Raw genomic sequence first — 17,486 nt, forward strand, 5'->3', positions numbered from 1 at the left:
AATTAGGGTTACTGTTTGTTTAGGAATATGTTGTATTTAGGGTTAGGGCTAGGCTCTGGTTAGGGTTAGCATTGGGTTAGGGCAGGTCTATAGTTAGGGTTAGTGTTGGGTGAGGGCTAGGCTGTAGTTAGGTTTAGCGCTGGGTTAGGGCTAGGCTCTGGTTAGGGTTAGCGTTGGGTGAGGGCTAGGCTGTAGTTCGAGCTAGCATTGTGTTTGGGTTGGGTTGTGATTAGGGATAGGTTTTGGGTTCCTGATGAGGGGTCTATGAAGGAACCACGTTAGAAACTCTTTGGTGAAAGTTTCTCAGGTTAAATGACTTAATGCAAAAAAACTCAGTCCAGCAAATCCCATTAGGACAGTGCACGTCTCCTGCCTGCCTGGAGCTGAACATGCTTCCTGAAGGAGGCCAGTGTCATCATCTCTTCCTGCACTGGGGGAATCGGAGCCAGTGACTGCCTGCTCTTGCCCAGTTGCCCTGTCCCTGCTCTAATCACTGCACTAAGCATCTCCACTCGAGGCTGCAGAGGGCCAGGCAGCCTCCCAGCTCAGGATGGTGCACATGGTGAGGGTGAATTGTGCTGAAAGTTTTTTTTCAGGAGCTGCTCCTGGAGTTTCCCAGTCCTGCTTATCCCATGAAATGCTAGGGTCCTGTACAGCTGCTTCAGTCCTGCCCTGTTCCCACTCCGGCAGGTGCATAGCTTTTGCCTGCTAGGATGGATTTGCTAGTTGTCTTCACACTTTCTCATCTTTCCTTCTATTATTGGGAGAAAATTTCCTTCTTTCCCACTTTTTATTTACGTTTTTGGGAGCACAGTGCACAGTCCCTTCTCTGGCTGATGTTGCCTCCAGTTAGCCTAACGAGGATTCCTTCAAGAGGTTAACACCCCACAAGCCCAGCCCCGGAGGGCAAACAGCAAATTTACAGAGCTGTTTTCACCCTGAGCCTTAGGAGGAACTGGCCACCTGGGACCATTGTCACTTTGATAACCTTCCTTTTTGAATGTATCCGGCAGAGTTAAGGTCGTTTTACTTCGCTAATGTAAACAATTTTGTATCTTTTTAATTGAATTCCAGTTTCCAACGAAATGCAGCTTGACACAACTCCGAGTAAACAGTTATCATGTAGTAAATAAGAAATGTGTCATTCACCATTTTCTAGCTTATTAACAAATGTCAAAAGAATCTGAAGCAATATATGATAAGTGATCGTCATGTAAATAAACGTGGTTAGGGCAGCGTATCATCCTGGTTAGCAAAAAGAAGCATCACCTTTAGTGTAAAGGCTGTATTTGCTTGCAAATCAGCATGTTTTCATGGTTATGTCAGCCAGTGGGAAAGAACCATTTTTAGGAAAATAACTAAAAAGTACAAATGCAAAACCAGATTAAAATCACTGATTTAAATTAAGGTTTCCTGCTCGCTGATTTGAATCAACGTCCCCTGAGAGTGACTGAGCTGCAGGGTGGGTGGGGGTGCTAACAGTGGCCTCTGGGATTTGAGGCCTCCCCTCCTGCTCATTTGCCCACACCCTTGGGGTGGGGTCCTTGGCCCTGGAGCTGTGGGCCTGGGAATTGCACATCACTCTGTGGAGGGGGTGGAGCTGGTAGTCCATGGATGTTCCCGAAGCAGCCAGGCCAGCACAGGGGAAACAAAGTTTTGGCAGGTAGCAGCTTCCATCTCCCTTCAGTCTGGGCTGATCAGAAACATGCTGATGAGCATGTGTGCGCCCTGCCCCATGGGGACGGGGGTCACGGACTCTCATTCACTCTCTCTTTCCCTCTCCCGTACAGCCATCCCGTCTGCCCCGCAGGCCGTGATCTCCAGTGTGAATGAGACGTCGCTGATGCTGGAGTGGACCCCGCCCCGGGACTCCGGGGGCCGCGAGGACCTGGTGTACAATATCATCTGCAAGAGCTGCGGCTCTGGGCGTGGTGCCTGCACCCGCTGTGGGGACAACGTGCAGTTCTCCCCACGCCAGCTGGGCCTGACAGAGGCCCGCATCTACATCAGCGACCTGCTGGCCCACACCCAGTACACCTTTGAGATCCAGGCCGTGAACGGGGTCACTGACCAGAGCCCCTTCTCCCCGCAGTTTGCCTCCGTCAATATCACCACCAACCAGGCCGGTAAGGAATTGCGCTTGCTCTGCTGTTGAGCCAGGCTGAGGCTCAGGGGTAGGAAGGGAGTCAGGAGCCTCTCACTTCCTGGTCACATTGTTGCTGACCAAAAGCCCGTCCCACCTGAGGGGTGGTAGTGACCTGGGTGGGTGCCAGCCCATTTCCCCGGCCACAGGGAAAATATCCCTTGTCCTAGCAAAGAGACTCTTTTGTGTATGTTTGTACAGGGCCTAGCACAGTGGGGTCCTGTCTGTCCCTGGACTCTGAGGCACTACAGTAATCCAAATAATGGGCTGTAGACGTCACCTGGCAGGAGCTTGCATTGCCACTCTCTCTGGTCCGGCCTCTCTGCAAGTGCTGCCAATGTTCCAGTGGTCGGAGCTGGAGCGCTAAGGCAGAGGGGCTGGTGGGGAGGGGGAGGCTGCACAGGACGTGCCAGTTCCGCACCCAGCAGCTCTCGCAGGATGATGTCGCAGGGGGACATGGCCACAGACAATTGCTAATAAGAAGCACTACTCCAAGGGCAGTTCCCTTTTTCTCCCTCGGGCCAGAGTCCGGGAGTCCCCAGGATCTCAGAGCTCAGGGGGTTGGTTTGGGTCTGTTGGACTGTGGCTTGAGCTCATAACTCAACGGGTGGGCACCAGGTCAGCGTCCACATGCGTGAGCATCCAGATCTGTGTGCTGGTATGCATGGCTGAGCTGTGTGTGTGAGCCTGAGTATGAACGGTGTGTCTGTGTGCTGGGAGAGAAACAGCGGGCACACGGCTTGGCTGTGCAGGGGGTCTTTCTGTGTAGGACTCTGAGCGTGTGTACATGTGGGCTATGTGTCTATTTCTGTTCTAGTTAGGAGAGATCTAACCATTTCCCTCACAGGGGCTCCTCCCGCATTTAGAAGCTGTTTAACGCTCTGATTTCACACCTTGCAATTAAGCGCTGCAGTCGCTACATTAATGCCCCAATCGTGAACTTTTCCACCTCTGCAGAACAAGCAGCTGAGGCGGCTGACATTGCGAATTGAGTTTTTTTAGTTGCCTCCTTTCAGAGCCTTGGATCCTCCTCTTGTGCCTCCCTTGTCTGACACTCCCTTATTATCGGGGCTCACACTTCTCAGGCTGTGTGATGCCTCTCTTAATGTATCCATTCATTAGCGCTAAACAGTAACTGCCTGCTCGCTAATTCCTCTGTAATTAGAGGCTCTGAATTCTTTTGCTTACACTCAGCCTAGTCTGGCAGCCTTGGTGTATCTCATTAGCAGTTGGTAACAGAAGCTGTATCTACAAAGATACAACAGGGAGCTGGGAAGAAGGGGAAAGGGGGGAACACAGGGAAGGGAGGGTACTCTGCGGCAGGGAAAGGAGAGATGGGGGAGGGAAGAGGGTGGCTCAAGGGCAGCAATGGTTGGATACAAGAACGCCTGTTGAATGGCTTAGGGGTTGGCATGTCTGCCTTTGCAAGGAGAGCTCCAGGCTCAGTCTCCACCTGGGGCTTGTTCTCAGCTTTCCTGGGAGCCTAAGAGGAGGGCGGGCTATTCCCCACCTCCTGCAGGGGCTGGGCAATGCTTTCCTAGTGAACATGACAGCTACCTGCTCTCCCTCCTTCTTGCCTCAGCAGCTCTTGAGAAAGGACCACCAGCCATGGGTTGCTTTGGCCTTGGAGTCATTTTCGGCTCCCCGCTGGTGCAGCTCAGAGGGCAGGACTGGGAGTTGGATTGCTTCCCTAGACTGAGCCCACTTGTTGCCTTGGTATCGATAGTTCACTGACACTCCTTGACGTGATAATATCAGGTGCTGTGCAGTGTGGTACAGTGCTCACACAGCAGCCAGGCAGGGACAGACAAAGCCATGAAACTGCTGTGGCTTGAATGGCACAAGGAGAGCCAGCCTTCTCCAGGAGACTCTGAAGGCAAGCAGATGGTGCTGGCTGACTTCAGGAATGGTGGCTTCTTTAGCATCCCAGATGGGAGAACAGCCCTAGAGGGAATGGAGGAAACACCCCTGCAGAGGAAGCAGGGTGTGGGCTGAAGACCAGAGCCAGAGGAATGGCATCGCAGGAGGAGATGACATCACAGTGACCATGGTGCGAAAGGGGTAGCCCAGGAGCAGGGGAGCTGGTTTGGAGAAGGGAGACACCTGTTGTTTCTCAGGAAGGTGTTGAGTCAGAAAGGGGTGGGAGAGAAGCAACCATGCTCTGGGTCCTAGGCTGACTTTGGGGCAGAGGGGAGGGTGCCAGGCTGAGCAAAAGCACAGGCAGGGATTGGAAGAAACGTCCGAGAATTCAACTGTGGCTGAAGATCCACCTGTGGCTGCAGAAGATCGTGAGAGAGGAAGGGTTTAAGACAGGTTTTCCAGACCTTGAATCATTCTTGTAGCTCTTTTCTGGGACTTCTTTGAAACATCCTTTTTGAAGTAATTGGACATACTGTCCCAGTAATCGTCTTGTCAATGCTCTGTGTGCTGGCAACATCACAGCCCTACTCCTACCCAGTGTTCCTCGGTTCTTCAGCCCAGAATTGTGCTGTTCTGAGCACAGAATCACACTGGGAGCTCATGTTCTCTTGGTTTCCATCTTAACCCCTCAGCCCTCTTGGGTGTCATTCCAAGGCCAGCCGGGACTATTGTGATCATCTCGTCTGACCTCCTGTAGAACACACACAAGTTCCCCAAAATAACTCCTAGTGCAGAGCTTTCAGAAAACCACCCAGTCTTGATTTTAAAATAGCCACAACCCTGGTACATTGTTCCAGTGGCTAATTACTCTCACTGTTAAAAGTGTACACTTTATTTCCAGTCTGAATTTGTCTAGCTTCCAGCCATTGGATCATGTTAGACCTTTCTCTGCTACAGTCCCCCATTCTATAAGTATGACCTACATTCTTTGTTCCTGGATGGATGACCTTCTGTGTGGCTGTGTTAAAACATACAATGTTCGAATGAGCCCAAGCAATTTAGGTTGGTTTGTATAACTCTCCTGTCCCCACTGTTGTTTACCAGGCCACCAATCTGTGTGTCATCTGCAAACATGACCACCAGTGGTATTGTATTTTCTTGAAGATAGTTGATGAAGGTATTGAATAGCATTGGGCTAAGAATAGATTGTAGGAGCATTCCAGTAGAAACACAATGCTGATTCCCCATGTAGTTACTTTTGGAGATATATTGGTCAGCTCATTTTCAATCCATTTGATATGTGTTATATTGTTTAGTAAGAACGTTGTGTGGTACAGAGTCAAAGGGGGTTGGGTATGTCTACACAGCAGCGCTTCCCAGTGTGGATACACAGACACACACTCGCTGAGCTCAAGCTAGCACATAGAAATAGCCGTGTGATTGCAGCAGCATGGACAGCGGCTCAGACTAGCCATCCAAATACACAGAGAGGGGACTGGGCAGGTTTGTACTCAGATGGCCAGCAGCCACCCTGCTATTTTTAATGTGCTAGCTCATGTCTGTCTATCCGCACTGGGAAGCCCACTTCCAGCTACGGTGTAGACAGAGTTTATTTATATTATGTCAACACAGTTACCGTTATCAACCAAACTTGTAATCTCATAAAAAATATATGTTAGTTTGGTGAGATGTATTTTCCATAAAACCAGGCTGATGGACATCACTTATGTTACTATCCCTTAATTCTTTCCTGACTGCATCCCATATCAGCTGTTCCCTGATTTTTCTCAGGATCGATGTCAGAGTAACTGGCCTGTAGTTAATCCCATTTACCTGGTTTAAATAATGACACATCAAGAGTTTTTTTTCCAGCAGTCTCTGGAGAGAGAGACTCAAAACTCTCCATTGTGTGGCTCATATGTTAAGATAGACATTATCTTGAGAACACTTTCCCTCTGGCTCACAGTCGTGTAGATCCACCTCCCTTCTCATTTACCCTTCACCCAGACCCACCGCCCCGTCCATTTTCAGGAGAACAGACTCACCTCCCCTTCATCCATCTGCAAGGTGGCTACGTCCCTTCGGGATTGGCCGTGATGAAGATGATGATGGCCTCCCCTTCATGCTCACCTGACCTCCCTGAGGTAATGACACCACTAGTTTACATGGAAAAGCTACTTTAGGAAATTAGCTTCTTTTAATACAATTTGGTGATTGAAGCAAAGAAGTGAGTCAGCACCATGTGACCTGCCTGCCCCACTCTGCAAGGACACCCAGAAACTTCCTGCTGACCACCAGTGAGCCAAAGACTACTGTTTGGGAACAGCTGCCTTAAGAAGACACAGGGCCCAAAAGAGCATGCACAGATGTCTATAAGGACCCGGAAATTTGTCACCACCAAGGTTCCCTGTTTTGCACAGGATGCTGCATTGTCAGCAAAGGTTTGCAAAGGCCAGGACCAGATTCTGTCTGCTTCTTCGCTGGAGTGAAAGCTGAAGAGAGGGCACCTTCCCCCAACACCCCTTAGGGCTCCCAGAACCTTGGAGCTCACTCTCCTACAGTGGCTGGGGTGGAGCCATGGCCCTGTGCCGCTTCTGCACTGGCCAGCCCTGGGTGGATTGCAGGTGGTACTCTTGTGTACATGCACGGCTGTCAACCCCACACTTTTCACCACCATTTTCATGCCACATTACTCTTAAGAAAGATGTCAAGTAGGTATAAAAACATGGACCAAACAAAGATATTTAATGATTCAAGAAGGTCTGCAAGTTTCCTGCTGAAAGATGAACCAAAATCACAGTCACAATGTCCCTGGGATTTCTTAGGGGCTTTGCAATGGGAAGAACCACTCAACGAGCATTTCTGAAACTCCCATGCTGGGTTGCCCTGCTGCTCCGTCTCATTCTGTTTATAATGTACTGTGGGGACTCTGTCTGTGATGTGCCGTGGGGCTGCTGTGTCCGTGATGTGCTGCAGGGACGCTGTGTCCGTGATGTGCGGCGGGGATGCTGTGTCTGTGATGTGCTGCAGGAATGCTGTGTCTATGATGTGCGGCGGGGATGCTCTGTCTGTGATGCGCCGTGTGGACGCTGTGTCTCGTACGTGCCCTGGGGATGCTCTGTCTGTGACTTGCAGTGGGGACACGGTGTCTGTTATTTCTGGGGGACACTGTGTCCGCGATGTGCCACGGCAATGTGTCTGTTATGTGCCATGGGGAAGCTGTGTCCATGCTGTGCCAGGATACGCCATGTCTGTGATGTGCTGCGGGGATGCTGTATCTTTGATGTGCCGCAGGGAGGCTATGTCCGTGATGTGCTGCGGGGACGCTGTTTCTGTATTAAAAAAAAACGAGGAGTACTTGTGGCACCTTAGAGACTAGAAAATTTATTTGGGCATAATCTTTCGTAGGCTAAAACCCATTTCATCGGATCCGTGCAGTGGAAAATACAGTAGGAAGATATATGTACACAGAGAACATGAAACAATGGGTGTTGCCATACCAACTGTAACGAGACTAAGTTGGGCTATTATCAGCAGGAGAAAAAAAACTTTTGTAGTGATAATCAGGATGGCATATTTCAAACAGCTGACAAGAAGGTGACACTATATCCATGATGTACCATGGGGACGCTGTGTACGTGATGTCCCAGGGGAGTACTGTGTCTGTATCTGTGACGTGCCACAGGGGAGTTGTGTCTGTGATATACCGTGGGGACGCTGTGTCTGTGATTTTTGGGGGTGCTGTGTTCATGATGTGCCGTCGGGACACTGTGTCTGTGATATGCCGATGGGATGCCGTGTCTGTGATGTCTCATTAGGACACTGTATCCATGATGTGCCAGGGGGACGCTGTGTCTGTGTTGTGCCATGGGGAGGGTATGTCCATGATGTGCCAGGGGGACAATGTGTCTGTGATGTGCCATGGGTTCACTCTATCCGTGATGTGCTGTGGGGCGCTGTGTCTGTAATGTGCCACCAGGACGCTGCGTCTGTGGTTTGCCACAGGAACATTGTACCTATGATGGGCCATGGGGACGCAGTGTCTGATGTCCCAGGGGGATGCTGTGTCTGTGATGTGCCTCTGGGACGCTGTGTCCAAGATGTACCATGGGGACACTGTGTCTGTGATTTTGGGGGGACGCCGTGTCTGTGATGTGCTGCAGGGACCCTGTGTCTGTGATGTACCAGGGGGACGCTATATCTCTGATGAGCGTAGGGATGCTGTGTCAGTGATGTGCCACGGCGACGGTGTCTCTCTTATGTGCCACGGGGACGCTGTGTCCGTGATGTGCTGTGGGGACGCCGTTGTGACGTTGCACTCCATATGTTTTATAGAAATATGCTTATGAGTGTGAATATGATGTCACTGGAATATGCTTTATGCAAAATGTCTCTTATAAGGTATCATAACAAAAGTTATAACTGACTAAATATTTTCCTCCTATTTGTATGTATGTTTCATTCTTATATCTGAAACTAGAAATATGAAGTATAACTCCTAGGTCCTATTGTAATTATGCAAAGTGTGGGCCATTAATTGTGGTTTAGAATCTTGATGGCTCCCATTGCCTAGGACAATTGGTTGTAAATGGTTTAGTTACCTGCAAACCTTACTGTGTACATGTGGGCCAACCCAGGAAGAATGGAGACTAGGGGTCTTACAGTGACATGTGGCCATGTCACATGACACTGGAATCCATCTTAATCCTTGTACTTTTCCATTGATGAGGCAGGGGTGGGGACAAGCACAGACAAAAGATTCTCACCTTGTGCCAGTGCTATAAAAGGGGGTGAAGCAGGACAAAGGGGGCTGCCAGTCATGAAAAAAACCCTGCTTACCACCTGAGATGTCTGCTGCAACTAACAAGGACTATACCAGGGGAAAGGATTGGGCCCAGACTAGGAAGGAGTCTAGTCTGTGAAAAAAGCTTATTGGAACATCTTTGAGGGAGAGATATTACCTGTAATCAGTTTCTTAATGTATTAGGCTTAGACTTGCATGTTTTTTTTATTTAATTTTGTGACTTGCTTTGTTCTGTCTGTTATTACTTGAAAACGCTTAAATCCCATTTTTTATACTTAATAAAATCACTTTTCTTTATTAATAAACCCAGAGTAAGTGATTAATACCTGGGGGAGCAAACAGCCTTGCATATCTCTCTCTTGGTGTTATAGAGGGCAGACAATTCATGAATTTACCCTGTATAAGCTTTATACAGAGTAAAACAGATTTATTTGGGGTTTGGATCCCATTGGCAACTGGGTGTCTGGATGCTGGAGACAGGTAACCTGCTAAGCCATTTTCAGTTAAGTCTGCAGCTTTTGGGGGCGTGGACCAATCCCTGGGTCTGTGTTGCAGCAGGCTAGCGTGTCTGGCTCAACAAGGCTGGGTCAAAGGTAATTTCAGCACATCAGGGGACAGTCCAAAGAGGATCTCTGTGACTGGATATGAGTCAGCAGTGCTGGATATGAGTCAGCAGTGTGCCCTTGTTGCCAAGAAGGCCAATGGCATTTTGGGATGTATAAGTAGGGGCATAGCGAGCAGATCGAGGGACGTGATCGTCCCCCTCTATTCGACATTGGTGAGGCCTCATCTGGAGTACTGTGTCCAGTTTTGGGCCCCACACTACAAGAAGGATGTGGAGAAATTGGAGAGAGTCCAGCGAAGGGCAACAAAAATGATTAGGGGTCTAGAACACATGAGTTATGAGGAGAGGCTGAGGGAGCTGGGATTGTTTAGCCTGCAGAAGAGAAGAATGAGGGGGGATTTGATAGCTGCTTTCAACTACCTGAAAGGGGGTTCCAAAGAGGATGGCTCTAGACTGTTCTCAATGGTAGCAGATGACAGAACGAGGAGTAATGGTCTCAAGTTGCAGTGGGGGAGGTTTAGATTGGATATTAGGAAAAACTTTTTCACTAAGAGGGTGGTGAAACACTGGAATGCGTTACCTAGGGAGGTGGTAGAATCTCCTTCCTTAGAGGTTTTTAAGGTCAGGCTTGACAAAGCCCTGGCTGGGATGATTTAACTGGGAATTGGTCCTGCTTCGAGCAGGGGGTTGGACTAGATGACCTTCAGGGGTCCCTTCCAACCCTGATATTCTATGATTCTATGATTCTATGACTGAACCTGTCACAGCCGTGTCCATGATGTGCCACAGGAACACTCTGTCTGTGATGTGCCAGGGGGATTCTGTGGCTATCATGTGCCACAGGGACACTGTGTCCGGTATTTGCCGCGGTGACGACTCTGTGTTCGTAATGTGCCACTGGAACACTCTGTCTATGATGTGCCGCGGCGATGCCATGTCCATAACATGCAGCGGGGACACTGTGTCCATGATGTGCCACGGGAACACTCTGTCTGTGATGTGCTGCGGCGAGGCCGTGTCTGTAACATGCAGCGGTGACACTGTGTCCGTGATGTGCCATGGGAACTCTCTATCTGTGATGTGCCAGGGGGATTCTGTGTCTATCGTGTGCCACGGGGACACTGTGTATGGTATCTGCCGCGGAGATGACGCTGTGTCTGTAATGTGCCACGGGAACATTCTGTGCCGCGAGAAGGCTGTGTCCATAGCGTGCTGTGCCGTGGCGAAGCAATGTCCGTGATGTGCCATATGGACACTCTGTCCGTGATGTGCTGCGGCGATGCTGTGTCCGTGATGTGCCAGGGGGACACTGTGTCTGTGACGTCCAGCAGGGACTGTTATTTCTGTGGGACACTGTGTCTGTTATATGCCTCAGGGATACTGTGTCTGTGATGTGCTGCTGGGACATTGTTTCCGTGATGTGCCGTGCAGATGCTGTGTCTGTGGTGTGCCATGGGACGCTGTGTCCATGATGTGCCATGGGGAGGCTGTGTCTGTGATTTGCCGTGAGGACGCTGTGTCCGTGATGTGACACGGGGACACTGTATCTCTGATGTGCCAGGGGGATACTGTGTCTGTGATATACTGCGGGGAGGCTGTATCTCTGATGTGCCACGGGGACGCTGTATCTCTGATGGGCTGCCGTGACGCTGTGTTAGTGATGTGCCGCGGGGACACTGTGTCTGTGATGTGGCTCGGGGAGGTTGCATCTATTATGTGCCTCGGGAACGCTGTGTTTGTGGTGTGCCGTGTGGACGCTGTGTCCCTGATTTGCTCTGGAAACACTGTGTCTGTTATATGCTGCTGGGATGCTGTATCTGTGATGTGCCACGGGGATGCTGTTTCCGTAATGTCCAGCGGGGACTTTTATTTCTGGGGGATGCCATGTCCGTAATGCGCCAGGGGGATGCTGTGTCTGTGATAGGCTGCGGGGATGCTGTGTCCGTGATGGGCCGTGGAGATGGTGTGTCCGTGATGTGCTGCTGGGATGCTGTGTATGTGATGTGGCATGGGGAGATTGTGTCTGTGATGTGCGAGGGTAATGCTGTGTCCTTGGTGTGATGGGGGATACTGTGTCCATGATGTGCCATGGAGATGCTGTGCGTGATGTGCTGCGCAGAAGCTGTATCTGTGATGTGCAGTGGGGATGCTGTGTCTGTGATGTGAAACAGGGACGCTATGTCTATTATGTGCCTCGGGAACGCTGTGTCTGTGGTGTGCCATGGGGACGCTGTGTCCCTGATTTGCTCTGGGGACACTGTGTCTGTGATTTGCCATGGGGGCACTCTGTCTGTCATGTGTCATGGAGACGCTGTGTCCATGATGTCCCAGGGGGATGCTGTGTCTGTGATGTGCCGCTGGGACGGTATGTCAGAGATGTGCCACTGGGACGCTGTATTTGTGATGTGCCAGGGGGATGCTGTCTGTGATTTGTTGCGGGGAAGCTGTGTCCATACCGTGCCGTGGGGAGGCAATGTCCGTGATTTGCTGTGGGGATGCTGTGTCCCTGATGTACTGCAGGGATGCTGTGTCTGTAATGTACCACAGGGATGCTGTGTCTGTGACATGCCAGGGGGACACTGTGTCCGTAATGTGCCACTGGGATGCCGTGTTCGTGATATGCTGTGGGGAGGCTGTATCCATGATGTGCCGCAGGGACTCTGTGTCCGTGATGTCCCAGGAGGACACTGTCTGCAATGTGCCGTGGGGACGCTGTGTCTGTGATGAGCTACGAGGACGCTGTCTCCATGATGTTCCATGGGGGCTGTGTCTGTGATGTGCTGCGGAGAACCTGTGTCCATGATGTACTGGGATGTACAGGACAACAGGCCGCTCTCTCGTAATGTTGCAGGAGCCACCCTTTTACGTGTCCTGGTTTCCTCTTGTTTTTAGCACCTACAGAACCCCGTCCTGGTGTACAGTCTGGGCGGTTTGGGGTGGGTTGTAGAGCACCAAGGAGGAACGGCCCCTTTCTGGGATGTGTCCCAAACAGCACTTTGTAGGGCCAGAGGTTTATCAGACCCTGACTCGGTACTGTGGGGGAATGGAGTGAAGAATACATAAGAGAAAACAGGAGCTCCCAATGATCGGGAGAATGAAAACAGCTAGTTCTTCTAGAACACATCCCTTTAACGTGCCCCTCTTGTGTCGCTCTGAGCAAGAGGGCAGGAGTAACTCTGGGGCTAGGGGCTCTTGGCTGCAAAGAGACGTCCAGGAAGAGCTCTGGGACAGGCAGCAGCCCAGACTGCAGCTAGTGTGTCACAAGCACAGCCCAGGGCACATCCCAGCTTGCTTTCTCATAGGGTACCTGGCCTCTGGGAGCGCACTTCCCTGCCTGGGAAACAGACACATGCTAGCTCTGCTGGCGCTAGAGCGCTAAAAATAGCAGCGTGGCCATGAGGGCACAGCCTGGTCTATGCCTATCATGGGTCAGCTCCCTGGCTCCACCAGCCACGGGCAGCACATGCCTCTCAGCCTCTAGAGGCTCTGCCGTCCTTCTGCCAGTGAGCGACAGGCACCTTCCAACCCTGGAGCCCCCCCAGCAGCCCCTGGAGCGTCCAGCCCTGGTCCCATGGACACTGTCAGAGTTCCCAGAGCCGCTGTTCTCAGAGCAGCCATTCTCCCACCTCAAGAGCTCTGCTCAGCTCCCAGCACTTAGCTTTGGTTATCACGAAAATAAGTATACGTGTAATCAGCAAAGAACGGAGATTTGAGAAGTAGCAAATAAACACATGGCTACATGTAGAATAAAATCATAGCGCTGCCCACGCCTAGACTGAGCTAACAAGTCACTTCCCTCTCTAATAAAGTTTAGCTCACCCGAATTCTTTCTCCCTGCGTTTGACAGCCAGGCTTTCTGTGACCCTCTGTCCATAAGACAAGCACGCTGGCAGCTTGTCCCCCAGGTGAAGGATACTGTGTGTCTCCTTGCATTCTCCTGGTATACCAGATGACTTCTTTGATCATAGTGAGAAACAGGACACCCTCCTGCTGTGTGTCCTTTCCTGTAGATTTTGTGATCTCTTGTTGACTTCGCAGTCTAGATTAGCTGGTGGCTCCATAGGCAAATAGATTTACCTTGGAAGACACACAATAAACAGCCAGGGAGAAATAAACATCTGCTATCCCCTGCCTGAGCAGAACCTGTTTATAACCTTCTGGTGACCGATGTTAACTTACTCTTAATGACTTACTCTGGTGACTTAATCTTAACTTCAGAACATAATTTTCAGCATAGATGCCTAACTCCTTAACTATCACCATACGTAACGACCAGTGCCTTACTGGATGTTGGTAGAGACCTCACATGCTACCCTTTGGCACACTGTTATGTAGACATCAGACCCAGGAGATCCCTATAAAACCCTTTGCTCCCTTTGTGCCCTCTGCCACACAGACACCAGGGCCGGCTGAGATGGTACTCGGACGGCCAGCCTGAACCTCCCCCTAGTCCGTCACGGCTAGACTGCTATTTGTAGCATGCTAGCTCCAGCAGAGTTCGTAGGTCCGTGCATGTCTGTTCACCCACGTTCGGCAGCACTCTCCCAACTGCTGTGTAGACAGACCCTTTGTGCCTGGAGACCGTGGTGATGAGTGCAGCATAAACACTTAGGCTTTGTCTGCACTGTGAGCTAGGAGTGTGATTCCCCAGCTCGTGCACACACACGGGGCTCCATGTGAGCTAGTGTGAGTCTAGATAGCACTGTAGCCACGGTTGCATGGGTGGGGGCAGTGCAGGCGTGGCTGAGCCATGCCGAGTATATACCGTCCTTTTCGGGCAGGTATGTACATCACACGACTCAGCCATGGCTCTGCTGCCATTGCCTAAGCTACCACATCTACACTGCTATGTATTCTCCCACTAGCTCCCATCCAGCTACCAAGAGTATGTGCACACCGGCCGGGGAAGCACAGTCCTAGCTCATAGTGTAGACGTAATCGTAGACACACAGACGGACAGATCGGCATTGCCCACTGGAGACTGCCCAGAGCCAGGACTCCCAGATGGCAGGAGCTTTGCAAGCTGCTAGCACCTCAGGACTCTTGTTTCTGTTACTGTAGCTGGCAGTTGGAGGAAGTTGGCAAACCAGGGTGTGAGATACATTGCTAGAGCTTTTCTGGCAAATTCTGTAACCCTCCTGTCACCAGCTATATGGGATCCCCCCACCTCCTGATCCCGACTCTCCCCATCCTGTAAATACCTCCAGGAGTTTAAGGTTTCCGACACTGGTCTGGGGCTTGAGAAACCTGTTCCAAAACGTGTGCAGAAAACAAAGACCTGTCCCTGACGGAGAGGGGTGGACGTCTCCCGTGCCTGGTCAGTGCAGCTCCCCCTCCCAGAGATGGGCTTGTCCCCGCTGTGTTTGTGCACAAGACAGATGGAGTGACCGAGGTGCTAGCCCTTGGCTAATGGGTGTGTGAGATGTGGCTAAGCCTCAAGTCTCAGGCCACAAGCCAGAAGTTTGGCACGGCTGAGGAAGGGGCTAGCTGGGGGTCAGTGACGCAGTCATAGCCAACTCTTCGCCTCGAAAGGGATGCACAAGGATTTTAAGGATTTTAAGGGAGAAGGATTGCCTTCTCCCCTCCATTGCCCCACTGTCAGTGGGAATGGCAGAAACTGAGCCCTCAACTTCATCCAGTAGCTACCGGTGCTGGGGAAACTAGTTACAAAGGCCTTCGTCCAGTATGTCAAAGCTACACAAGCCCATTGTCTGACTCTAGGCCCTTGAATTCGGAAGCTAGCCCCTTCTTCTTCCACAAAATGGCTCTGGGAAATGCCTCTGGATGGTCTCTACATGAGCCAACAACAGCTCCCACCCACATTCCTGGCAGGGCAGCACGGTGCTGCGGGACGGGCTCTCTGGCTCCTCTCAAAGCTGCAGGCCGTATCCAGTTCTGCCATGACCTGGGGTGATGTGCTAAACTCTGCCAACCCAAACGGCTCAGGGAAGGAGCTGGATGCAGGACAAAGGAAACTCAAGGATTGGAAGAGGAGTCAGGAGCAGTTTGTGAAGCTATTGCAAAGTGGGGTGAACGTAGAGAGCATCTACTGTAACCTTCCCCAGGTAGAAACAGGCCAGGGGCGAACTGCGTCTGGGCCTACCCCTGCGAGTGGATCCCCTGTGGCTAGGACCAGTTGAGCCGTAGGTGAGGTTCTCTCCAGACATGATGGCAGCTCCAGAAACAGAGAGAGCTCACCATGGGGCACATGAGGCTAGATCAAAGTGGCCCAAAACAAATGCAAAATCCCCAGACCTTCCTTCCGTGCTGGAGAAGGAGTTGAAATGGTTTGTCCCATGCCCTGTGCTAACAGCAGGGCCGCCTTTGCTCCAGCTGCATGGCACTGGAGCAGGGTGCATCCAGGTTTGGGCTGTGGGGGAGGAGACAATGTCAAACCTGCCCCAGGATAATGCATTGACATGCACACTGCACTGCCCAGCCGGCATCTCTGCCCAGTGCCACCAGCAGAACCCCCCCTGCTCCATTGGCGGGCAGCAGCAAGGTTTGTAAACTCAGTTGAACAAAGAAACAGAAGACGGCCAAAAGCTTCCATCTGCCTGAGCCAAATTACTGGCCTTGCTGCATTAGAACCTGCTTTAAAGCCTGTAATCCAATCCCAGTGGGGCTTTCGTTCATTTAAGCAGGGCCAGAGTCCAGCTTTGGACTCAGCTGCTGGGTTTTTTTAAGCTCGTCCAGCATTTGCGAGGCCTGAGAGCTGGGCCTGTTGTGAAATTTTCCAGACGCTCTGTGCACACAAACAATGCAAGTGTGAGCTGGAGGGGGCTACCTTGCCAGCCACAGGCCGGCAGCCTTTGAAATGGAATCCGGCAAGCTGTAAAATGCCAATCCTTTATGGCTGCAGCAGTGAATTCCCTGGCCCGAGGCTGCACTGCATTACAGGAAAGAGTCACTTATTAAACTAGCCCCAGTGCCATCAGCTCTGCACCTTTCCATTGCATCCTCCACTTCCACTTGGAGGCAATTGATTTCCAAAGCGTGTGCCCCAGCTTTGCCATCATGGGGGGAGGGGACAGTGGCACTGAACTGGCCAGCAGATTGAGCACTACCAAGTGTTCGGTGGGTACTGGCCCTGTTGCTAAATGCCCAGGCTGCCTTCTGGAGAGTCCCAGAGTGGGGATGGGGGTGCAGGCTCCCTCCATGGGGCACCGAGGGAGGACTGCTGTAAAGGCCACATGTGACACCCAGACCTCACTGCACACACCTGGGGGAGGGGGGTGTTAAATATCTCACAAAGGGAAGTCCCTGCCCTGCCCTGACTCTGCTTCCCCATTTAGTTCCGTAGGGCCATGGCCCTCACCTTGTTCCCACCGCAGAGCTGGATCCTGCCTGCATCCTCCAGCACAGCATGGCCCCTCAGCACCAGCTGCATGGTCTCTGCTGGCACCTCGTCAGAGTGCAGTACCCTCAGTGTGGGACCCCGTGGCACACACAGGCTGCTTCAGAGCAGTGAGGAGACAAGGCCGCACCAAAAGGGAGAAAAGCAGCAGATGCCAATGAGGATTATCGCCAGAGAATGACACAGTCAGTGTTAGCTTGAGGAGCACTGTCCATGCCCCAGCTCTCAGGGTGTGACCTGCTACCGGGTCCGAATGGTGGTGCATACCCCACGTTAGTACTCACAAGGTGCTGACAGTTAGAGGGGAGAGGAGCAAAGGGAGATCCCGGGGTCCAGGAGGCATCCTGCTCCCCGGGGGCAGTGGAGGGGAGGCAGGGGGAAAGCAATGGAGGACATTTGCCAATAACAGCCAATTGATTTGGCTACAGAACCCTAGGAGGACCGTGAAAAGTTGGCTATGGCTTTGAGCCCAGTGGTGCCAATGAGTGTGAGGCAGGGAGCTGACGAGGGGTGACTTGAAGGCAGAACCTGGAGACAAACATAACCCGACATCCCTCTCAAGCAATGCAGCCCAGCCCAGTTCTTGTGTCTGTGTCGGGAAGGGCCCTGGCAGGCGAGAGACTATAGGCTGTCAGGAAGGAAGCTACAGAGGCTTGGGGTGAGGTATTAGAATGATGGGGCAGTGACAATGAACCATCCCTGCTCTGCAGCCAGTCCTGTAATCTAAGGGAAAGGGGGTGCTCCATTCATTTCAAGG

General features: G+C 51.6%; 1 protein-coding gene across 1 annotated transcript in view; it reads left to right on the forward strand.

Annotated features, from left to right (window-relative positions):
- EPHB2 (EPH receptor B2) overlaps positions 1–17,486 on the forward strand; it is a 209,041-nt gene that overhangs the window by 123,956 nt on the left and 67,599 nt on the right. Inside the window, exon 5 of the mRNA XM_077837254.1 lies at positions 1,791–2,126. Within this exon, the coding sequence (XP_077693380.1) occupies positions 1,791–2,126 (336 nt within the window). The remainder of the gene's footprint in view (positions 1–1,790; positions 2,127–17,486) is intronic.

This window comes from Eretmochelys imbricata, chromosome 18 (assembly GCF_965152235.1).
Source record: "Eretmochelys imbricata isolate rEreImb1 chromosome 18, rEreImb1.hap1, whole genome shotgun sequence".
Lineage (NCBI taxonomy): Eukaryota > Metazoa > Chordata > Testudines > Cheloniidae > Eretmochelys > Eretmochelys imbricata.